Source organism: Dermacentor variabilis, chromosome 1 (assembly GCF_050947875.1).
Source record: "Dermacentor variabilis isolate Ectoservices chromosome 1, ASM5094787v1, whole genome shotgun sequence".
NCBI classification, from domain to species: Eukaryota; Metazoa; Arthropoda; class Arachnida; order Ixodida; family Ixodidae; genus Dermacentor; species Dermacentor variabilis.
The window spans coordinates 79,250,471-79,275,714 of NC_134568.1; the positions used below are offsets into that span (position 1 = coordinate 79,250,471).

The 25,244-nt window shown below is 46.3% G+C and overlaps 1 protein-coding gene and 1 non-coding gene across 3 annotated transcripts in view; one reads left to right on the forward strand and one right to left on the reverse strand.

The window, feature by feature from the left end:
• LOC142579840 (uncharacterized) overlaps positions 1-22,603 on the reverse strand; it is a 378,351-nt gene extending 355,748 nt beyond the window's left edge. For both annotated transcript variants that reach the window (XM_075690453.1, XM_075690444.1), the window contains exon 1: positions 22,113-22,603. In XM_075690453.1, the coding sequence (XP_075546568.1) occupies positions 22,113-22,214 (102 nt within the window). In that variant the 5' untranslated portion in view covers positions 22,215-22,603. The remainder of the gene's footprint in view (positions 1-22,112) is intronic.
• LOC142567764 (U2 spliceosomal RNA) lies at positions 18,939-19,128 on the forward strand. The gene has a single exon (XR_012825236.1). It is a non-coding gene; the product is annotated as a U2 spliceosomal RNA (small nuclear RNA).
• Positions 22,604-25,244: the final 2,641 nt, after the last annotated feature.

The window sequence follows — 25,244 nt, forward strand, 5'->3', positions numbered from 1 at the left end:
CAGCAAAGTGAAACGAACAGTGCATACATTCATTGTAATCACCCATACAACACAAAGAACAGCATACGTTTCAGTAAAGAACAAGCTCAAAACAAGCATCCGAACCGTCAACATAGCATTGCCTACCCCCTAGGTAGGATGCTCACCAAGCCAGAAACGAGGTGCGACGTGCGAAGCGGCGAGAGCAAGGCGTTCGACCGCGAGTGCTGCTTTCCCCTGCTGAGAGGACGCAGCGTAAAATCCAGGAGAAACGTCGTTGGCGCGAGTATGACCCTGCTATACGAGCGCGCAAAGCCTCAGTAAAGCGTCGAAAGCGAGCCAAAGAAGCCGAACTGCGAAAGCAGCAACGCGACGACGCGAGAGAGGAAGCCGAAGCTCGCAGACAACGGCTTTCCACACGTGTACTTCACACTGCGGCTCGTCATGTCTTGCAAGAAGTCTGACCCCTCCTATCGTATAGCTTAATGCAGTACCACGTGTGCAGCAGGCTTTCGCCTTTATGTGTTACAGGAGTGTAACATACTGTCGAACGTTTAAGCATGAAGTGCTTTTAGCTCCCGCTGTCGGCGATCTTCAAGTGACCTTGAGCCAAAATCCAGAGCCGTCATGTAAGCACTCAAACGAAAACATCCGGGCAAGTTGCGAGAACAAAACGAGATCATCCGGGTTACCAGTCAAGCTTAACAATATGGGATCTCTGGTCCCCAACCCTTTGTACAGGACCACATTACGCAAGCTAGGTACTGCACAAACAAGTTGCAGAAAAATATTGCATCCGAGTTCTTCCTAATGTTTGTTCACAATATCACTCAAGCTGTAACTTCTAGTATACTGAAGTTTTATTTGACATTTCCAGTAAGGGGGGTGGGCGTTCAAAAGGTAGATACAGGGCACGATGCACTTCGTTGTCATTTTGGCGCTGAGGCAGGGTTGCCTGCCTGTGCTCTTTTAAACGCCAGCGGTCCGTGAGTTCCGCGGTGCGTGATTTGCGTCGCTTCGAGAGATGGCGCCACGCTGCGTGGCGCCTCCTTGAGACGCTTCTTACCACCACGGTGGCTTAGCGGTTATGGTGTTGCGTTGCTAAGCACGAAGTCGTGGGATCAAATCCCGGCCGCGGCGGCCGCATATCGATGGAAGCGAAATGTAAGAACGCGTTGTCCAGTGCATTGGGGGCACGTTAAAGATTCCCTGGTGGTCAAAATTAATCCAGAATCACACACTACGGTGTGCCTCATAATCAAATCGTGGTTTTGGCACGTAAAACCGCATAATTTAATTCATTCTTCTTCTAGCTAGGCAGTGCGCTATGCCTCCCTGGCGTCTTTAGCTGCCTGTCGTGCCGCCTTCAGCCGGTTTTCTTCTAGCTGGATAGTGTGCATGTGGACCAGTGCACAGTATGGTATGGTGCGGTGTGGTGTGGTGGGGTGTGTCGTTGCGAACATGCACTGTACCCATTTTAAGATTGTGGCTAGTACCATCTCCAACCAATCTGATTCACCGGTTGCCATTTCATGCTTACATCTATACTCTCGATTACGGGAGAGCCAGCAATTTTTTAAATTTCGTTTTATGCTTTATTTTATATTTATTTTAAGGCAAGTGTCCAGTTGCCCTATCATCATCATCATCAGCCTAGTTACGCCCACTGCAGGGCAAAGGCCTCTCCCATACTTCTCCAACTACCCCGGTCATGTACTAATTGTGGCCATGTTGTCCCTGCAAACGTCTTAATTTCATCCGCCCACCTAACTTTCTGCCGCCCCCTGCTACGCTTCCCTTCCCTTGGAATCCAGTCCGTAACCCTTAATGACCATCGGTTATCTTCCCTCCTCATTACATGTCCTGCCCATGCCCATTTCTTTTTCTTGATTTCAACTAAGATGTCGTTTACCCGCGTTTGTTGCCTCACCCAATCTGCTCTTTTCTTATCCCTTAACGTTACACCCATCATTCTTCTTTCCATAGCTCGTTGCGTCGTCCTCAATTTCAGCAGAACCCTTTTCGTAAGCCTCCAGGTTTCTGCCCCATATGTGAGTACTGGTAACACACAGCTGTTATACACTTTCCTTTTGAGGGATAGTGGCAACCTGCTGTTCATGATTTGAGAATGCCTGCCAAACGCACCCCAGCCCATTCTTATTCTTCTGGTTATTTCAGTCTCATGATCCGGATCCGTGGTCACTACCTGCCCTAAGTAGATGTATTCCCTTACCACTTCCAGTGCTTCGCTACCTATCGTAAACTGCTGTTCTCTTCCGAGACTGTTAAACAATACTTTAGTTTTCTGCAAATTAATTTTCAGACCCACCCTTCTGCTTTGCCTCTCCAGGTCAGTGAGCATGCATTGCAATTGGTCTCCTGAGTTACTAAGCAAGGCAATATCATCAGCGAATCGCAAGTTGCTAAGGTATTCTGCATCAACTTTTATCCCCAATTCTTCCCACTCCAGGCCTCTGAATACCTCCTGTAAACATGCTGTGAATAGCATTGGAGATATCGTATCTCCCTGTCTGACGCCTTTCTTTATAGGGATTTTGTTACTTTCTTTGTGGAGGACTACGGTGGCTGTGGAGCCGCTATAGATATCTTCCAGTATTTTTACATATGGCTCGTCTACACCCTGATTCCGTAATGCCTCCATGACTGCTGAGGTTTCGACTGAATCAAACGCTTTCTCGTAATCAATGAAAGCTATATATAAGGGTTGGTTATATTCTGCACATTTCTCTATCACTTGATTGACAGTGTGAATATGGTCTATTGTTGAGTAGCCTTTACGGAATCCTGCCTGGTCCTTTGGCTGACAGAAGTCTAAGGTGTTCCTGATTCTATTTGCGATTACCTTAGTAAATACTTTGTAGGCAACGGACAGTAAGCTGATCGGTCTATAATTTTTCAAGTCTTTGGCGTCCCCTTTCTTATGGATTAGGATTATGTTAGCGTTCTTCCAAGATTCCGGTACGCTCGAGGTTATGAGGCATTGCGTATACAGGGTGGCCAGTTTCTCTAGAACAATCTGACCACCATCCTCGGAGGTGGTCATTTCAGACTAATTAGAAATGCATTCGTCGACTGTAAGGACCCCTTGATTCGCAAAACGCTACACTCTAAGAAGTATTCCGGGGAAAACGGGAGTAACTGGGCAGTTAGTCCTAAAAAGGGCGCTTTCGTCCCTCAAGGGAGTAACTGCATGGATGTGCGTGCCGTGTGCACATTTTGGAGAGTAAGTGTTTAGTCCCTGGTCGGAAAGAGAGCAACGGGAGGACGAACGGCAACAGTTACTCCCCATGTGCTCCGCTGTTTCCGTCCGCGTCGTGGAGTGATGCGGCAACAACTGTATTGTCTATAAATCGTGAATAGTTCGAAGTTCGTGCACTGTTTATTGAACTACATACAAAGCAGCACTTTGCCTCTTCGTGAGAAAATTGCGTGAAATATAAAGTTGAAATGTGAAGAGCCATGCCCTTAATGCGCGCACCATGAGTGAGCGATACACATTAAACGCGCAAGTCATTGATAGACTGCCAGATTTTGCTGGTCAATAGTACCTAAGTTCATTCCGTTCCAAGGAGATTACGAACTCAACTGAAGCGATGTGTAGCTCAAACGGGACACACTAAGCGACAGAGCAATTGTCCGTCTCTGTCGTCTTATGTGCCCCTTTTGAGCTCGCTACACGTTTACATCGCGTAGTGCCTCAGTTTTAGGCCCCCTAAGAATACTCGGGTAGATTTCTTTTCGCACTCGCTTATGGTTGCAAGTACACTCAACGTTACACTCTCCCCGCACAGGATACACAAAATGCCGAATCGCTTGTACATTGCCGCACCTGCGTGCCGATGCTTAACCTGTCTCAATTTCCTACCCCGGTCAACCAATCTGCCGTGGACTCTTTAAACAAGAGGTTCGTGCAGTGGCTATAGAAATTGGATCGGTGAAATCATTCTATAGAAAGAATGAAGAAAAAACGCTTCTTAAGAGCCTATGTAGCCTTTATGAGATTGAATGCGAAATGCCAGGCACTTACATTGTTGACATAGAAAACATTAAATGTGAGTTACAAAAGTATGACGCGCTACGTTACAGAGGTGCGCGAATTCGATCTCGAAAAATGCGTGCTCTGCAATCTGAGCAACCAAGACGTCAAGCTTTACTTGACGAGCGACGTCACGGTATTTCCAAAGTAATTCCGGAAATATACTCCGAAGGTGGTCTTGTAACAAATACTAATGACATAATTTCTCAGTTCGAAACTTTCTACACTATGTTGTTTAGTGCCCCTCCGGACGATCACGATGCAAAAGTTTTAGAGAGTTTTGTATCTCTTGTCAAACCATTACAGGATGATGACTGTGCAGTCATCAGTGGTAGCCTTACGATTCAAGAAATTGAGCTAGCTATTGATCAGCTGCCTTTGTCGAAAACACCCGGCCCCGATGGACTTTCATGTGAATTTTACAAAGCTTTCAAATCAATTATCAGCCCCATATTATTGGATATTTTTATTTCAAGTTTAGAGATTGACGCCCTTCCGCAGTCTTTTTGCAAAACCCACACAGTTTTAATTCCCAAAAGTTCAGATAAAGAGAAACTGCGTTCCGTTGAAGGCTATCGACCAATCACATTGTCAAACGTGGATTACAAAATTTTCGCGAAAGTTCTATCTAATGGATTGCAATTTGCGATGTCAATTCTAATTGGTTCCCATCAGACATGTGGAATCAGGGGCCGATCAATTCAAACCAACATACATATCGCCCGTACCCTTCTTCAATACTGTTATGGTTCCACTGAGCAGCTTGCAATGCTCCAGGTAGACCTTGCTAAAGCTTTTGATCGTGTCAGTCACTCCTATTTATTTTCCCTTCTGGAGCATGTCAATGTTGGCTCCATTGTGCTTAAAGGCGTTAGGCTTTGCTACACCTGTTGTACTACTCGTTTAGTTATTAATGGCCAACTCTCCGAACCCATTTCTATTTGCTCATCAGTAAAACAAGGCTGCCCGATGTCCCCACTACTATTCACCCTTTACCTGGAACCGCTATGCTTAAGCGTAATTCAGTCGAGTAACATCCATGGCTTCAATATACTGGGTGATGAAGTTAAAGTCTTAGCTTATGCAGACGATCTAGCGTTCTTCTGCACGGATAAGTCCAGTGTTGAAAAAGTAGTATCGAAAATAGAAGAATTTGGCAGCGTATCAGGAGCGCGAATGAACTCCTCAAAAAGTTTAGGCTTATGGTTTGGCTCATGGTGCTATACACCAGAACAGTTTGCAGGCGTTAAGTGGACTGATGTCCCGCCAAAGTATCTTGGCGTGCCGCTAGACGCATATAAATTAAGCGCACACTATTGGAAAGAACGGGTTTCGGTACTGCAAAGTTACGCCCAGACATTCGTTCCACAACGACTTTCTATTTTTGGGAAAGCCGAAGCCTGCAATAACTTCTTGGCAACAAAAATTTTCTATGTATTGCAAGTTATCCATTGTGCTAGGCTATACATCCAACGCTTTCACCGTATCTTTGCAACCTTCGTATGGTCTTCAACTTTTGAGCCCATGAGGCGCGATAATATCTTTAGGCCTGTTAGTGAAGGTGGGCTGGGCTTAGTACATCTTTATGTGCGGCAAATAGTGTCTCGTTTCTTCTATTTTCGCGATACTTCCCATCCTGTAATTCGTTCGTACATGCAAGTCACACTTGTTAATGTGTTACCTGATTTAGTTGTTTCTTCAAGTTTTTCTTCGCGCTTATGCTTGTGGGGGTTCATGCAAGAAGTTTACTTGGCGGTTCGTTTCCTGACAGTTCGGTTTTCCACTGAATACTTGTATTCTGTGTCGCGCAAAACGTTGTACAAAGACTTACTATCCATGCTATTTCCGCCTCCACTTTACCGATCAATATACATTAAATTGCCAGGCCGCGATGTGCTAAAGCGAGTTCGTAAAATGTATTTATCCCCTTGCTGCAAAACATTCTTTTATAAAGTTCATAGTGAAACCATACCGGTTAAAACATGGCTACAAAAAAAGGGTATCTTTGTCTCTTCTGTTAACTGTCGCCTTTGTGATGTACCAGAGACAATTGAACATTGTTTTATTAGCTGCACCGACGCCATCCTATTTTGGGATGTCCTCCAACGGACTTTAAAGAAAGACTTTGAGATTAACGCTCATACTGTGCGATACCTGCTACCAACCTGTGATAATAGTGCGCCTTTCGATATGTTTTTTGTAATGGGAATGCACAGTTTGTGGAAAACGCGAATGATGGACCGCAACGCCGAAACGGTTGTACCTACAAGGGCAAATTTCATCCAAATGACACTACACCTAAAGCAGGTTTATGATGGACTCGGTGTACAACCGGACTGGTACCCAATTTTGTTGAGGTGCTTATCCTTGCCACCCTTCTAAAGTGACACGAACGTTTCTACTCACAGTGTGAACGCTACCTTTTCTGTGTGTGACTTTCATTGTGCCCTCCATTCTCTGACTATGCAGAACTGGTGAACGTCTGGTTGAATGGTTGAATGCAACTATAATAAATACCATGAAAGAAAGAAAAAAAAATCTGCCGTGGTGCAGTGGTTAGAGTAGCTGACTTGTGAGCCCGAGGACGTGAGTTCGAATACTACTTTCGGGCACGTTTTTTTTTTGCTTTTTATTTCAGCTCAGTGATCTTTTTTATTAGCGTATAAATGCCTAATTTCATTAATTCCACCTTTGCGGAGAATCGGAAATAATGGCCGTTACTCCTTGAGGAGCATCGGAAAAGAGCAACTGTTAGTCCTCAGAGGAGTAACGGCATGGGGAGTAACAGTTCATCCCCTCGCACTTACCCCCTAAAGGGAGGAATGGTTGTGGCAGATCAGTTGCTCCCCAAAAGGAGTAACCTCAATACCCCATTTCCTCCTTTTCTTCTTAGAGTGTAGTCTCGTTCGTCGCATTACCGCCTGACGCTAGGGATATTATCTGCGGGCGATGATGATATAGCTTAAAAACGAACGACAGCGACGCAAAGATGTACGGAAGTTGGCTCCAGCTTGCTTAGGAAGCGGGTTGTGGGCACACTATTCGCACACACTGGAGCCAATAAAAACACTTCAAAACAGCTGCAATATTGGGCATTGAAACGACGCCCGCATTCAAAGTGCGCATTGCCCGCGCTTCTCTGCAAAAGCAATTCGTCTTTCAGAGAGCGCTCGTATATATGCAAGAAAGAGAAGCTCGCGGCGTCCCCGACAAGCCAAGGTTGTTTTCTTGGACGCCGCAGATTGGAGTGCAGCTCTCAGCAGCGACAACAAAAATGGCGCGAGCATACGTAAGGGAAACGCGCAAAGATAAGAATGAAAAATCACGCACACGGAAAGCATATTTGTGGCTCATTAAAGCGACGTGTTTCGTGTACATAAAGAGCAGATTCGGACACAATTCAGTAGCGGAGAAGCCGAAATATTTCTCCGCGGATTGTTATCGTCATTCACGCCGCAAGCAATAACATACGAGTCAAAAGTTTTCAAACCATCGAACTGTATACATAAACACAAAATATTAACAGCAAAATGTGCTTCCTACATTTCTTTTAGCGAATAACGCTTAAGAACATCCAGCGGTAAAACGGAACGGGAAAAAAATCTGTCATTTCGTTAAAGCTCAAGAAGACCGGTTTTCGTGCGATTTCGGCCTTGGTATAATGAATCCCAATAAGTGTTATATAACGACGGGCCGACGTTCATTTAAACTTGGAGAGCAAGGAACAGCCCTCACGAAAGCACAAAAAACTGTAGCTTTAAAATGCGAGTTGAAGAACTAAGTCCACAGTCACTCGTCGTGAGCAGTGTGCTCCTGCTGAAGCCGGTCCGCGCTATGTTTTTTTTTTTTCGTCCTTCGCGACGAAGCATTACGCCCAAGAAAAAAGTCTTACTAAGCGTTTACTCCTAAGTTTACTACTGAAGTTTACTCTGCACATGGCAGCGTTACAGTATCTGAAATTATGGATGGATGGAAACAACTTTATTCTGAATCCGGCAAATTTGATGACCCGGGCTCAGGTCTCCCATGAGGGGACTTCGAGGCCTTGCCTCGTCGCCGCCTCTCGGGCTTGCTGGACAGCCCACTCTTGTGTCTTGAGGTTGGAGCTGCGCAGAGCGGCGGCCCACTTCGACGCAAGAGCCTCCGGAGCTACTGCCATTGTAGCTGATGTAACCCGACACTCCCACAACATGTGTGACAGCGTCGCTCTAGTTTCCTGACATAATTTGCAAAGAGCAGTCGGGTATTGCGCGGGGAAAATGTGCCTTCAAGCGCACCGGACTGGGGAATGTTTGTGTTTACAATTGTCGCCAGATGACTGCCTGGCGACGTTTCAGCATGGGGTGAGGTGGGGGCAGCAACCGCCTGCCTAGCTGGTAGTGCTTGGTGATGTCATTGTACCTGACCAGGCGTTCTCGCGTATTTTGAGCCAGCAGTTCCGAACTCGAAGAGGCGGTCCCCGGTTCTGCGCGGCGGGTCAGTTCTCGCGCAGAGCGGTGTGCTACCTCGTTCAAGTTAATGAGGCCCTCATCGGTGGGGGTGGCGACGTGCGCTGGAAACCATATGATGGCGGTGTTATCGAAGTGCTGTCGACAGCTTTCCTTAGAATCTGGAGAGCTTCGGAGGAAATGCGCCCCCGCGCGTAGTTGCGAACTGCGGATTGTGAGTCGCTAAACTACCTCGCAGAGGGGGTCGGTAAGCGCAAGCGCAATCGCTACCTCTTCTGCTGTTTCGGGGTATTCCGTTGCGACACTACACGCGTGCGTAAGCCTGGAGCTAACGTCTACGACTACCGCCGTGAACCGGTGTTCTCGTGTGTATTCTGCGGCGTCTACAAAGCGCGTAGTCCTCTTTCCACCCAAGGAGCGCAGCAGTGCCTTGGCACGGGCCTGGCGTCGGCCCCGATTAAATTCGGGGTGCATGTTTCGAGGTATAGGGGCGACAATCAGTGTGTCGCTGAGGTCAGGTGGAATGACCTGTTTCTGACCGTGTTGGACGTGGTAGTTGAAGCCGAGTTTCTGCAGGATGTACCGGCCCGTGGCTGTCAGAGACATGCGTTCGAGTTGAGAGGTTCTTTGCGCATCCACGATTTCCTCAAGCGTGTTGTATACCCCCAGCTGTAGCAGACGAGCAGTGCTTGTGGACTCCGGTAGGCCAAGGGCGATCTTGTAAGTCTTGCGTATAAGGGTGTTGATTTTCTCCCTTTCAGTGACATTCCAGTTGTGGAAGGCAGCCACATAAGTGATGTGACTGATTGCGAAAGAGTGTATGAGGCGCATGACACTGTCCTCCTTCATGCCCGTGTGCTTGTTTGTAATGCGTTTCATCAGGCGGGTAGCCGCTGTAACCTTGCCTTCGATTTTGCGAATAGCTTCTATGTTTTATCCGTTGGCTGTTATATGCATGCCTAGGATGCGTATCTTCGGGACTCGGGGAATGCAGGAGCCGTCTTGCGTATAGAGGATTATGTCGTCACATTGGCGCGATTCGGCTGTAGGCTTGGGCCGGCGGCGCGAGCGGTAGACGAGCAGCTCCGATTTCAGTGGAGATAGTCGGAGACCTGTGTCTTGGAGGTAGGTTTCGACTGCAGAGACCGCTGCTCGTAAGGTGCATTCTATCTGACCGTCACTGCCCTTGTTGACCCACAGCGTGATGTCATCTGCATACAAGGCGTGATGAAGGCCATCGATCTCGTCGAGGTAGGCCGGGAGACCCAGCATCACGAGGTTGAAAAGGAGCGGGGATATGACCGATCCTTGAGGAGTGCCGGTGCTTCCTAGTGTATGTTCGTCGGATGTCATGCTGCCGACCGCGAAGGTGACTGTGCGGCGCGACAGGAAGTCTCTGACGTAGTTGTAGCTTCGCTCACCCAAGTTGAGCTTGTTTATGCGGCTCAGGATTGCTGCATGTGCTACATTGTCAAATGCCTTTTCGAAATCTAGGCCGAGGATGGCCCGGTTGCCACTAGTTGGGTCATTGATAATCTGGTGGTAGAGCTGGAGCATGACGTCTTGAGTGGAGAGGTGTGACCGGAATCCCACCATAGTGGGTGGGTAGGCTCCAGTGTCCTCGAGGTGATGGTTGATGCGGGAGAGGAACGCGTGCTCCATCACCTTGCCAACGCAGGATGTGAGGGAAATGGGCCGCAAGTGATCGAGGTTGGACGGCTTGCCTGGCTTCGGTATCAGGACTGCTTTAGAGCGTTTCCACGCCTCTGGGATGCAACCTGCTCGCCAGCATTTGTTGATGTATGCCGTAAGAGCGGTTATCGAGGCATCATCGAGGTTTCTTAGAGTCTTGTTCGTAACCTTGTCGGGACCAGGTGCTGATTTGCCATTAAGGTCGTGGAGAGCTGCGCGGATCTCTGACTCGTGAAATTCTTCATCGAGTGTCACATTTGTCTCTCCAGTGTAATCCCCGTGTTGAACATCGGGCCATTGAAGGAAGTACTTGGCTAGCAGGCGTGTCACGAGCTGGTGATCACTCGTGGTAGCCTGTTCCTTGTGCAAAAGGCGTTGCAGGTTTGCTTGCTGAGCAGACTTGCTCTGAGTTTCCCCCAAGAGGTGACGAAGGAGACGCCGCGTGCTGCCATTGTGGAGCTGCCCATCGACTGCGTTGCAGATGTCATACCACTGTTGGCGGCTTAAGGTCCGGCAATGTTCTTCCAGCTGGCGATTGATATGTGCGAACTTCTTACGAAGCTTTCGGTTGTGCCTTTGCTTCTTCCATCTTGCGTTTAGTGACATCTTGGCTTCCCAGAGGTGGGCTAGTCGGCTGTCGATCTTGTCAACCTGGACTTCGGGTGCACTTATAAAATATTCGATATACTTAAAGTTTGTGACATCCACGAATATTGTATCAACAAAGCACTTCGTGGACAACGCACTCGCTTTTCTTTCTGTACTAGGGACAGCGAATCGAGCATCATGTGTCATACTGAAGTGTTGTTGCTGCGTGCAGCGTCATTGAGGTGTAAACTTCTATCATCGAAAGTGAATTTTGCCGCAAGCAACGTTGTTTTTCGATAGCTGATATTACTGTGGCAAGCTAACTAACGCGCGCAAGAACACTGTAGGCCATTGCTACTTGCCTCAAATGTCTCTTCAGAATGCGCAAATATATTCGAAAACACAGTTGATTACGCTCAAGCAACTGAAGTTGATTCACTGTGCGGATAGCCGGACTTGGAAAAAATAAAAAAATAAATCAGACTTCAACGATTCCTCTGCCGACGCTGACCTTGTTTACTGCGGCAGCAGCAAGCTCTCGCAGCTGACAGCGCCACCTTGTGAGCAAAAACTTATTTGCGGTGCACTCAACGTCGCTCTCGTCCGCTGCTCGTAGTCCGCTCTGATATACACGCCAAGACGTCACCACTCTTAAGAGACTGTGTGGGGATCAACGAGTTGCACAGATTACCATGCGCGAACGTTTTGCGATCGCGCTGTGGTTACAGCGTGTCCCGCCCTAAAGCGCGGATCGCCGCAGGGCCATCCCAGCGGGCAAAATAGTGCAACGAGTGCGTCAACGCTTGTTCGGTTACCTCCGCGCGTTCTGCCGAGATTTATTATAGGAGAAAAGCTGGAATACTGGTTTGAACGATTGTATTCTAGCTGGCTACTCAGCGTTGGTGTGAAAGGGAACGAAATGAGAGGGGAAAACTAGAAATCCCAAGGAGAAAAAGGTATGGATACCCACTAATAATACAAATGAAATTTAAAAAATTGGGAACACTCATTAAAGTCGCATACACAGTTCACCTTCTCTAAAAAAATCGTTTTGCCGACGTTTGTAACTTGTGATGTGTTAATGTGTAGAAATAATGAAACGGACGGACAATTCTAGCGTAACAGCCTTTCTCTCGAAACAGGAAGTTCTTACGCGTGTCAAGGTAGTAAAAAACAAAGACAGTCTAATACTGGTAGTGAAAAAATTATCAGGGAAGGCAACTGACCAATCAGAAGTTCTTAGGAACAAACAATCTTTGGGAATTCGACCCCCATGGGGCTGAGTTTACAAACGTGTGCTTTCGTAAATACTCTGTGCCATTGGCCAGTCGCATTCGCTAATAATATGTCCAGCGTCAGGATTGGCCGGAATTTCTTTCTTACGAACAATTCTAACGGAAGAACTTATTGCGAGTGCGGGCCCAGACTCGGAGATTTTTCCTGCCGATACCGCGTGCTGCGCCCGCCATTAACTTAATGCTCGCAATTTCTGCGACAGAACGAATAGGGAAGTCGGTCACCGTGCGCGGCCAATCAATGAACTAATCAGCGACATGACGAAGAAATAACAAGCCTGTCCCGGAATAAATCTAGCGGACTCCCGTTCAGCATATCGACCTTTGTATTTAGGACATTATAGAAACGCTTGATTCGAACCATAACCGGTTTTCTCTATAGTCTTAATATTATTTCATGCTGGCAGTGTGGTTTTCTACGACGAAAACGCACACATATTCTCTTAGAAGGACTACCTGCCGACATTGTGAACCTTTATAGAATCGAACCAGGTTTCGTGTGCATTGCACTTGGATCTCAGTAAAGCAGTTGTTGCTGTAGGCCATGATCTATCGCTAATGAAAGCTTCGAAGTAATATTTCCGTGGTTTATTTTATAGTTCACTTAACTTCTTGCGGGATTGGACAGTTCTGAAGTCACTTATCTGTAATCGAAGCTTCTAATCCGTAAGGTTCGATATTAATTTTTTTAATCACTTGAAACCTTCCTTAATGATCTCGCGTCTTTTTATCAATTAATATATTGTTATTAATCTGACTGATGGTCTCGCACGCTAGCTTTAATATACCGATGACACGGCTATAGTCTCTTCTGCTATATATTGTTGCGGAGCCAAGAAATATCCCTCGAAACGCGTCCGCAAAATCCGCGACATGCTTTGTTAACAATTTTATTCATTACAACGGGTTTGTCTACTCTTATAGCCCTTCAACAAATGTTTGCTTAAATCGCCTATTATTTCTGCGTACACCCGACTGTTTTCCATGATCCCGCACTCCATTGACGCGCGTGCGTTTCCTCCAAAAAATATCTTGGCCAAATGGTTTACAGTGACAGGGACCGTGCCTGGAATTCATATCTCACTTGTGCTTTTAAGAGTCTACACACATTCTTTCATATCTAATATACAAAATTAGATATTTCATGCTTTCCGCAGCCGAAAAGAAATATTATTACAGTCGTTCCTTGTTAATATAAACGTTTTGGTTCCTGATAAAGCGAGTTGTCCGTAATCGAGATTCATGGGGGAAAGCGAACGCTTACTGTGTAGGAATACTGCGGCAAATAAAGTTTGTTTCTTAGCACGGCACTGGCGCACTGAAAGTTCAAGTGCATTGTTCTTGTCGCCGCTATCTTCAAAAGCTTTCACCAGAGGAGCGCACAATGAAAAGACGAACGAGGTGACAAGGACGAAGCGATGAGTGGTACCTTCATGTCATCATCTTATGTGGTCTGCTTGTTTTCAGCGATGTTGGTCTTGAGGTAGCTTCCCCCTTTGCGAGTACGCAAGATGCACTATTTTGCCTATATAGTACGTGTCGCTTTGTAACAATATCTCTGTTCAGTGGTGGTGGTGGTGATTAGGATGGCGGCCTCGTATTATGTTTCATACCCACACTGGAAGATCGGCCAAGAATTGTGTGCTGAAACATTTATTTAATCTTTTGAAGTATTACAAATTCGATTGAAACAATAAAAAAGAGCATACAAAAACAAACAAATAAAGAAAGAACATTCAAGAGTTATTCGTTAAGTTGATTGTATATAAACGCAAACGGCATCAAACACGTGCCTGTGGCTAAAACCTATAACTGATGCACCGAAAGATACTATTACGAAAGATACTAGGCGATAACGTCAGACCAGTTCTGCGTAAATACGTATTGGTTTAAAGGAGGGACACGGCCGCGTAATCTGGTTATCACTACTTCCGTCTTGATGGACACCACTAGATTTTCCAAGGAAATTTTAGGTGCTGAAATTCAGTCCATGTTATTATTGATTCTATGACACCTCTATGAATTGAATATTTTTGATATCTAATTGCTGTTATGTGCGCCACTACTGGAAGAAACGGCATTATAGGTCCATTCAGGGATGCTCACGCTAATGAGTCTGCCATTTCATTTAAATGTAATTCACAGTGGACCTGGTACCCATAATAGTTTTAGAAAATTCAACCGTGGAGGAACTACTGTTAGAAACGTCTTTAGAGTTGGCGAATTAGATGAATCTGTATGCGAAGTACAGACAGAAAGGGAATCTGTTATAATAAACGCACTTATTGCGTTCGAAGGGAGTTTCCGAAGCGCTAAAATCATTTCTAAAATCTCGGATTCAAAAACAGGAGTGAAATCTGGCAGTCTCAAAGAGAATGACCAGCCACGCGACATCGAGAAAATGCCTACGCCCGCCTTTTGGTTGTTCACTGGAGGGTCTGTAGCTATTATGTTATTTGTTTGTACGTGTCCAAGGTAATCTTGCAACAGGGTATTTAGGAACGTGTCTGATTGAAACTTATGGTTCCGGGAAGAAATGTCATCAAAGTCTATCTTAATATTCTGATTTGATTCAGTTGATGGAATTATCTCTCGAATGTTCACATTTAGACTATCTAATTGTTTTTGTACAAATACAATCTGTGGAGTGTGAAAACGAGGCCAATGATCAAGAAAGAAGGAATTTGGATCATAAATAGAAGCGTATTCAGATCGCCTAAGCGGGAAGCTGTAAAATTTCAGAAATGTTTGAATCGTTAAGATGCGCGATCCGCAGGGCAATGTTGGCAGGCACGCTTCTTGATAGATAACGTTAATAGCCACAAACCTGAGGAGTCGCAGACACAGGCGCAGGGCTTCAGGCTTCAAAAGAACCAGAGGCTTTGTTTTGTAAGCAGGGCTGCCCGACAACAATACACACCCGAATTCTAATATTGGGCGCACACACATTTTGTAAATCACTAGCAGAGTATCCCCGTGTAGTCCATATTGTCGGTTACTCATTCTGCGCAGTGTACCTGAAGCGCGTTGTGCCTTACACGCTGCACTTTCTATGCGTGGACTCCAGTTAAGTTTTCTATCATAGATGATTCCCAAATACTTTAGAGACTCAACACCTGGGGAATGGGTTATTGTTTATAAGATATAGAAATAGAAATCAGATCCGTGAGCGGGAGCACTAAGATTGCGCTTTTATTTACATTTAATGACATGCAGATTGTCTGAAGCCATACCTCAAACATATTCATGTATCTTTGTTACTTTTCATATAGAGCGTAAATGTCACTGTCAGCCGCGAAGAATGCGATGTCATCTGCATACACATAAACTTGCACGTCCTGACAAGTGGGGATGGAGCTTATTAATATATTAAATAATATTGGAGACAGGCTCAGTGATGATGATGATGATGATGATGATGATGATGATGATGATGATGATGATGATGATGACCTTATATTATGGCTCATACGCACACTGGGCGATTGGCCAAGAATTGCGTGCTGAAACACTTACCTATTCTTTTGAAGTGTTACATATTCGATGAAAAAGAAAGAAAGAAAGAAAGGGAAACATACAAAAACAAACAAATTACAAAAGCACAATCAAAACGTTATTCGTTTTGTTGATTGTATGTAACCGCAAACGGCATCAAACGCGTCCCTGCGGCTGACCCCTGTAACTGACGCACCGAAAGATAGTATGATTTCTAATGATAACATTAACTCAGTGTAAATAAGCGCTTCGTCCTTCTCACCTCGTACGTCTTCATCTTCTGATTCTGCGCTAGTCTACACTTATTTATGGGTTACCAACGCGCCCAGACGTATATTCTATATAAAAAATAAATATTGCCGTCCAGTTTAAAGCGCGCTATGATGCATCGCATGCTTTGCTTTCATGGAATTTCCAACAACGGAGATTCTAGTCGAAGAAATCGCCTCCAACAGAAGTGTAAACGAAAATGAATACAACCGGCCTAGGGGGAGTCACCGCTTGTTCCCGAACCTATAGCACGCAAGATGAAAAGCCGGGCTACTTCAGCTGACATCTGCGCGAGATGCCAGCACAACAGCTGGAAGACGCAAGGGGTCACTCTTCGTTCCAAAAAGTACGCGAGTACCCGAAGCTATCACTCGAGTGTCGCGAAGGAGAGCACAGCGGCAAGCCGCACGCGTTTCGCCGCGAGTGCACGAGGGGCTTTCAGCTTCCTTTAAATTTAGACGAGGTCCATGCCGTTTCTGGCCATTTACGAGACGTAGGCTACGTAGGCTTTTACGGTCTTTGTGCTTATATCTGCCCTGTCCACTGTTTGGACAGCCCTTATGACTGATGCACAAATGCATTGGAGAGGTTCAGTTGGAGCAAAAATTGTCCATAATTCCAATCATCCGATATTTACGAGGGTCATAATAACGTAGCGCGAATTTATTCGTGCTTTAGGCAACAATTTCATCTGGTACGGAATACATTTATACGGTAGCTGCGCTATCCACTAGCAAAACAGGTTTAATGCAATTATCTAGATTTTGTTTTCAAGTTGTTCATTACCATTCACGCCTTCAAGAGGACAATGACGCATACTTAAGGCGTTGTGAGTGCTTAACATTAATGTTTTACTCTGGGAAATGGTTGTCTTAAAACATATCGGACCCAGTCGATATAAGATTCCGTACATTCATGCCCGATATCCGAAACCTCACTATATCACACCACTTTTTTAACTCCCACAATGTGACAAAAGAACTAACAAGCAGTTGCTGCGTTCTAAAAAGTTTTGCTAGCCTATGCCGCCAAAGTGTTTCCAGTGTGAACACCATGTACAATTTATTCTAAGTGGTTTTCCTTTCTTCTGGCCTCACTAATCGACCATATTCTTTCTTCCAGCATTAAGTCAGTACTCATTAATATTCGGCGACGTGGATTGCTCACCCTCAGTTGATCGTCCTGTGCCCTCTGCCAGCCGCTATACCTTACAAGCCCAGTTCGGTTTTATCAGGCCTGACTGATTCATGCATCTTGCCTCGTAATTCAATCAATGAAGACTATTATTATTATTATTATTATTATTATTATTATTATTATTATTATTATTATTATTATTATTATTATTATTATTATTATTATTATTAAACTGCTAGGCCACAGCGTGCGTGGGCCTGTTTTATGAACTGTGGTTACACAATCTGCAGACGTGTGCTTTGAAAAAAAAATATATGAAAGTAAGGTTTATTAATTTTGTATACCTACGTCTAAAGAGTGCTGCCAATCTTTTTTTAACGAATCCCCATATGGTACGATGTCGAGAAGTCCCTGCGTATCCCCACTGAAAGGAAACAGAAAGAAGCTGTATCGTTCGTTCGTTCGCTCGCTCGCTCGCTCGTTCGTTCGTTCGTTCGTTCGTTCGTTCGTTCGTTCGTTCGTTCGTTCGTTCGTTCGTTCGCTCGTTCGTTCGCTCGCTCGCTCGCTCGCTCGTTCGTTCGTTCGTTCGTTCGTTCGTTCGTTCGTTCGTTCGTTCGTTCGTTCGCTCGTTCGCTCGTTCGTTCGCTCGTTCGCTCGCTCGCTCGCTCGTTCGTTCGTTCGTTCGTTCGTTCGCTCGTTCGTTCGTTCGTTCGCTCGTTCGTTCGTTCGTTCGTTCGTTCGTTCGTTCGTTCGTTCGTTCGTTCGTTCGTTCGTTCGTTCGTTCGTTCGTTCGTTCGTTTAAACTGCCCACAGATGGGAAGGTGTGCAGACGGCTAACCAATAAGAGACGGCTATCCCAATATATATCAGAGAAATACGCACACACATGTCGCAAACACAAAAACAAACTAGGTCTGCAAAAAATAATTTCAAACAAAATTTTAAAAAAACTAAACCAGAAAAAGCGACCCATGTTTACCCGCGTTAAGTGAAAGTTCATGTAGATCACATAAAAGCGCTACTACACGAAAAAAGCACGAATGTCCTTTTTCAAGTAGTCCAGACATCAAACAGTCAATTCACATAAAGTTCACAGGTACCTACAACTCAAAGCTTATTAATAATATTGCTGTCTATCAGAAAATCCCGTATGGCTGTCTTGTTCAATTAAATTTAGGTAATAAACGGAGAGGTCATCATATTGAAAAAAATAAGGTTGTTTATTAACAGTGATGACACGTTCGAAAGGTAGCTTTGTTCCTCTAGAACTAACTTATCGCATTATATCATTCAATAGCGTAAATGCCAAAAACTTTGATAATTATGACGTTTAGCAAAAAACGGTCCCTACCGCAGCAACGTACAAAAGAGCGCTTGCAAAGAAAATGCGGACAGCACACTTTGTGAAGACCTTCTTTAAAAAGTATCTTAAGTATACTTGGTGGTAGTTATTATTTGCCGTTTTATGAGTGTTGTGGAAAAGATTCCAGGCCATCATTGCGGAAAGAAAAAAGCTGTCGAACGTTTACGGACGCGCATCTAAAGTTCGTGACAAAGCTTCAAAATTTAACTCAATCTCACGGATTTGTGGCCGGTGGCTTTTCCTAAGGTGTTTCTACTTTCACTCATATTCGCCACTTTTTAATATTTTTCACGTGGAATTGCACCAAAATTTACTCATTTGTTGAAAAACGGACACAACCGAATTACACAACTTGAGCCATTCCACTCTGTGAAGGTGGTTGACCAGCGAAGCTGTTTAGCGCACGACACAGAGGCGACACAGAATTTTGAACGAAGGTATGAACTCGTTTACAGTGATTTTTATGTACATTCGCGCGGACAACGGGACCGTCACTCCTAGGAACCGAAGGAAACTAGACACGCGTGACGTTTCGACAGGACAGCCACCAGGGGAGAGCAGAAGGAAAGGAGATACGCAAGCGCTTGGAACGCCAACAAAGAGAGGGTGGCGCGAACACAGACATGGCCGGCGCGGGTCAAAGTATGAGTATCTCTTCTTATCAGCTTAATATCTGATACAGGTTGTATTTGGACCCAAGATATTAAACTTATTTTGCAAGTTGGCGGAGTGCTTGAAGCCTGCTTCACCTCCGTCGCGGGTCGGCTCGGTATTGCACTGTCTCCGGGATCGGAGCCACGGTTTTTGCACATGCAGAATAAAGATGCACGGAACCCTAGCCATAAACAGCCTCGCTGTACAATAAACTACAAGCTGAGATGTTTGCTAAAAATAAGCTCCGTACAAGGGGAAGCCTTATCATAACGGATCGTCTTTTCAGTGCGACACCTTTCCTGATAACTGTACTCTATAAATTTCTTCAACAGGAATATTGGCACAGAACGCAACAATTACTTCATGTCATCTGGTCTTGCATATGAAAACAATGCCGTGTTGCGTCAGCATCGCTACAGAATTCAACGAACTTTGGTACAATATATCTACACTCGTCAGTTGATTAGAAAAAGTGGGAGATGCAGTGAGAAAGCGTTATTCTGACGAACTCGGTGGGGATTTGCTGCAGAGGTGTTCCTTTTATCGATATTGCCTTCCTGCAAAATGTACTTTCGTTTTCCATCATTTCCCTTGAATTCTGAAATGTGTTGAGTTGCGGAAGGAAATTCACATTCACTCCGAACACCATGGCACCGGTCGGAATACACTTGCGCGCAAACCTTCGCCGAGTCCAAAGCGAAAAGCAACCCGTCACTCATTGCAGTGAGAGTGGCTGACCAGCGTGTTACTCTCGCTGTTCTTTCGCCTGTACTTTTTCTCGCTCTCAGCCTTCACTCTCAGCGTTATGACTTGTGCTTTCTACGGTGATATTGGTCTAGACCAGGATGTATCACTGCACTGTGATTCAAGCCCCAGCTGGTCAAAAATAATCAGGAGCCCTCCTCGATGGCATCCATGTTGCCTGTGAAACTTTGAAACCATTTCATCTCTCGACCGTGACACCTTTTCGGTTACATGCTTCAAGCTCCATCCGAGATGTGCCTAGTCGTAAGTGAACTTCTGTGTTGCACGTTGCCAGAATGACGTAAGGAAAGAGGATCGCCAAAATTACAAATCATCCAGCGCTTTCAAAGGAATTCCACGCGGATAGCGATTATTGCGCTGCTCAAGTTCCTCAAGTCCGCGAGGCTACATGATAGAGTATAAAAAATTCTCCTTTTACCCTTGTACAGTGTACGCGGTTTACATCGTGTGGGTGCTCTTCTTTCTTTGTCTCCCTTTACGCTCTTTTTATCCCCGCACCCCCTTCCATACGGGCAGGGCAACCAATAAGAACTACCTATGGTTAACCTCCCCGCCCCTCTAGAGATCATTTCTCTCTATAACTCTGCTTGTTGAGCAACAATGACCGCCGGATGACAAATGCACAAACCGTTTCGTTCGTCAAAACTGAATTGTCATTGGCATCTGCCTTCGCTCTCATCTCATTCGCTATCGCGGTTGGCAACCATTCAGGCGCATGAATGGCTGGCGACAAACCAGTCTTTCTCATCGATGCAAAAAGCGCTTCTGCGTTCGAAGCCTCTTGCACGAGGCACGTTCTGACTTCACGTAGGGAACAGGTTCGCAGAGTACAATGTACACATGCGCAGCTGCTGGACAACAAGACGCAGTTGATCGAATTGGAATGACACATTTGAAAAAAAAACATATTCTGGCCATTTGCCTGCACCAGCCTTTACCTCACTTTGCAAATATGATTGCATCTCAAATGTGATGCCGTGAGTGCAAACCAGGTCTCTTATTCGGCTGTACCACATACGGAGACTTATTTTCCACAAAATGGCGGGGGCGCTAGGTCTCACGAAAATGAGTGTGACAGCGAACGACCAGCTCGCGAACAAAATGCTTTGTGTCCCCATCGGGTACCACTTTCTTTTTCTTCTCTCTTCCAGACAAGCAATAAACATTTTCACAGCCCCACTTCGGAATGTATCGTAGTCTTTTCGCTCCATGCTTCGATTTGTAACAGTTCCCTGTTCGTGAAAGGCCTCGTCAAAGAAATTATACCATAATTCAAAACGGCCCTATTCACGAAACATTTTTTTTCTTCGTTTGTCTTTTTAGTAAAGGTTGTGGTTGCAGGGACGAACTGGAATCTCGTTGGCGTATATCTTTTGGCTGAGGCGAGGCAGCTAGCTGTGCATATCACTCTATACCGTGTTTGGCGGAGGCGCACAGGCCATAAACAATAAGAAACGTGGTCCACGGTTTTGGTGACCCTGCTTCCGGCCATGAAGTTGCAAGATTGGGGGCCTCAAATGTTTCAGGGGCCAGCAGCGAAGTTGAGCTTACCTGTAAGGGTGTACGCATGCACAACCACACACGCACGCACTCACCAAACACATACACACAAGCGCATGTAATTGCACGAGCGTAGCTTACTCGTGAGATTAATTGCACTTGTGTTTCTACTGCCTTGCGCAGCATCCAACGACTGTCTTTTTTTAGAACGCATTTTTCTATCGTACCTGTGTGTATGCTTTTTAACGCGCTTCCTATTCGATGAATTATTAGAGTCTCGTTGTACTGCCACGCATCCCTCCTCCCACCAATTATTATTGTTATTATTTTTTTTCAGTTTTTTTCCCAACGACTTCATTTCCAGTACACTGCACTTTCATTCATTCTAACTCCTGGCCACACGGCCTACTTAATGGGGCGCATTCCCTTCACCTTCGTTTTCTCCGTCTCTCTCTGAATGGAATTGCTTTAGAGTTACAACATCGACCAGATCTTTCGAATGTTCAGCGCTAAAGAAAACATACCAATTTAATTATCATTAGTAATAGCAGTAGTAGTAGTAGTAGTAGTAGTAGTAGTAGTAGTAGTAGTAGTAGTAGTAGTAGTAGTAGTAGTAGTAGTAGTATTCTTGCGCTTTCAAGAATTTTTTGAACTTTCGGATCATGCGCACACCAAGTTTAAATTAACTTCTGCCTCGTTTCCATAAAGGCATATGTAGATTTTCACTACATTTTATGGTGAAGTGGACAACTACAGTCCCACGTTCTTCTTCGTGATAAGGACACGAGAAGTGTCCAGGCGCGTTCGCTAAGCGTCACATCGTGCACATAAGCGCTCTGCGCACCAGGACCACACCAGCATGAGCTCACCCTGAGCATGTCGAAGCGTCTCCTCGGCGGCCTCTTGACGAACAGGTAGCCCTGCTTGACGATGTCGCCGGACGAAGAACCGCAGAAGCCCTGATCAGCCATGTGCGATTGGTAGAGGGGACAGCTGGCAGCGTTTGGCGGCCGTCACTCGGAGATGCTGTTTCACGTGGGCCACGGTTTGCCAAGTCCCCGCGAGAGAACGGCCGGTACTGCCTCTCGCTTTCGCTAACCACTGCCGACACACCCTGCGTTCAGGCAGCGCATACGAAAACTCCCGGAGCCGGCGCTCCGCTGGTGACACACGCGTAGGGGCCGGCGCGCGGTCAGCGGCAGCGTGGTGTCTCGCCGGGAGCGCGAGCGGTGGCCGGGAGGCGTGCGCGGCGAGCGACGCGCGCGGAGCACGTTTATCTACTGTGGCGGGTTCGTCGTCGCGGCCGCCACCGCCGCCGCCGGCGCTAGCGCACGCGCGCACGTTGCTCGCTCTCTTTGGCCGCGCGACCCAACAGAAACCCCCGACGCGCCCTTCTCAAAGCTCCCGCGCCGGCGTGGGTGCGCGGTACCAGAGACGCGCGCTCCGGGCGCGCCGACCCTGAGCGCGCGGGAAAGCGCCGCCCCGTGTTGGCGACACGAAGGACCACCGGCGGCTCCACTCTGAGAGGCTGGGCTGCGGCCGGTGTATCCTCTTGGCGGCCAAGTGTGAATCCCGAAAGCTTTCTTCTGCAGTCGTTGGCGGTGAAAACTGAACCTCTAAAGAGGGTGCAATACACGTGTTTCGGGGCAGAGTATTTGGCATGTGTGGGATACTCATCAGGTTGTCGCCCTCTTGCGCATACACGCGTGTCCGCGGGTACGCGCGCGTACGTGCATTAGTGAGTCAGGGGCAGAGAGAAAGTGAGTTGGTTTGACTGAACGCTTATACATGTCTTCGAACTCTAGCTCGATACATCAGAAAGTGCTAAGGCATACCCTTGGTATAATACTCACATTAAACAACTTTCTAATCGAAAAAAGCACATTTACCGCTCAGTCAAGTTGTCCTCGAGTGCTTCTCGTCGGACAGCATACAAGGCGGCTTCGAACGACTTCATTCAAGCGTTAAAATTTGCAAAATGTAAATTTCTTACTGTTCCTCCCCCACCCATTCTCAAAACTAGCATTAAAGCATTTTGGAAAATAATTAAGCCTTTTTCTGATCATTTATTAGACGGTTCTTCTGGTCAGCCTGTCCCTAAAAAGGATTCTGCAACTCACGTTAACGAAAGGGCCCCTCACCAGGCCACATAGAAAATTTAGGTCATACGCTGCAAGTTGTTACGTGCCCTCTAGGAAGCGTTCTGCCGCAAGAATTTTTCACATTGATTCATTAATAGCCGAGGTAGAAATATTTCAGTGCCGCGAACCCATGATTTCAGAAGGCGAGCGTCACCGCCAACACGAAACTCCCCCCACTTGCCCAGTCTAGCCTCCGCAAGCGAAATTACTTCGCTGCGTTCTCCCATACCGGAGTTCATAGATCGCATGACGTATACGTCACAGGCTCCGCCACCTTCTTTTTGCTTTGTTTTTCACCCTTTCTTGCTGCGCGGCGCACTTCCGCTGATGGTGTCGCGCGCCAGCTGTTGCGTTTGTCTCGTTTCGCGCAGCGCACGATTTTGCGCGCTCTGCATGAGAACACCTGACTAGCGGTATAAGTCAGTGCTACACGATCACTGAGGCAGACGCAAGCGGAACACGGAGCGTGATCGTGCGCTGGATCATGGTAGAAAATAGTTTCGTTGTCTGCGCGCGCGACTGAACGATGTGGGAACAAGTGGACCAAACGGAAGTACATCTCTCTGGCTACGGTACGAAGTAAAACGAAAAGACGCAGACATTCGGTTTGTGTATTTTATTATTTCTCTAAACTTTAACTCTTCTATTGAAGCAAGAGATCACACAAACAACAGATGTTGTTGCTCTGAATAGTTCTCGAAGTCACGTGCCACTAGGAGTGACGTCACAGCACGGCCATGTACGTAGGCGCACTTGCGCATATACGTCACTTCTCCGGCTGGGAGAGCGGCGCCCGCGAGGAGAAGGACCAACAGCGTTTGGTTTGAAATTTCGGCTCCTTCTGCGGTGCGTAACTTGGCGGCAGCGACGGCTTACTGCAAGCAGCAACTTAGCGCATCTCTGCCTTGTAGCTGCAGATTGCTTTCTTGGCTGTCTGCACTACGCACCCTCCACCAGATCCGGCTGCGTACACGTGCCTGTACGAGCGTTGATCCGCCGCTTCTGCTGCAAGTGGGCTGCCACCAGCAGCTAGCGACCATCTGCAGCCTGGGCCCCGACATCACGTACGCGAGCTTCAAAAGGAGCTGTTCACCGACGGAATCTTCACTTGGCGGCAGCGACGGCTTACTGCAAGCAGCAACTTAGCGCGTCTCTGCCTTTGTGCTGCAGATTAATGCCTGAGCGTTTGTGCGAAAATTCTTTTTGCTTGCTTTTGTGTGACGTCGCTGCTGCCAAAGTGTTAATAAGTTGTTTCTGCTTGTGAGACCGATATCGAAGATTTCCATACCATTTCGCTACTATTTTTGTGTGTGCCTAATGTTATGGCTAAGGAATTCGCAAAGCTCTAAAAGGAGATGACGGCAGAAATACTTCGGCTTAAAGATGATTTCAGGCAAGAAATCAATACACTGCGAGAAGGCATCGAAAGAGGGCTGAGAGTTGAAATCCGTGATCTGAAAAATGAGCTCCAAAGCACCGCAAAAAGCCTTGATTTTGCACATGAGTTTATATATGACTTGCAAAAGAAACTTGAGGCCGAAATTTCTAATTCCGGGTTACAGAAAGGAAATAAAGGCCTGAAGGAAAGGTGTACATTGTCGGAAACCCAAAATAAAGAACTTGAGAGACGTGTAGTGCAAATCTAGCAGTATTCCAGGAACTCTAATCTAGAAATAAAGGGCATGTTGCGAGAAGACAGGGTGAACGTCAGGAACATTGTTTCCAAAATAGGCAACGCTGTCGGTGGGTCAATAGCTGAAACTGATATCGAGTGCTGTCAGCACGTCCCGACTCGCAACACTCAGGAAACGAACATAATTGTTCAACTCAAGTCCTGTGCAAAACGTGAAGCGATACTAA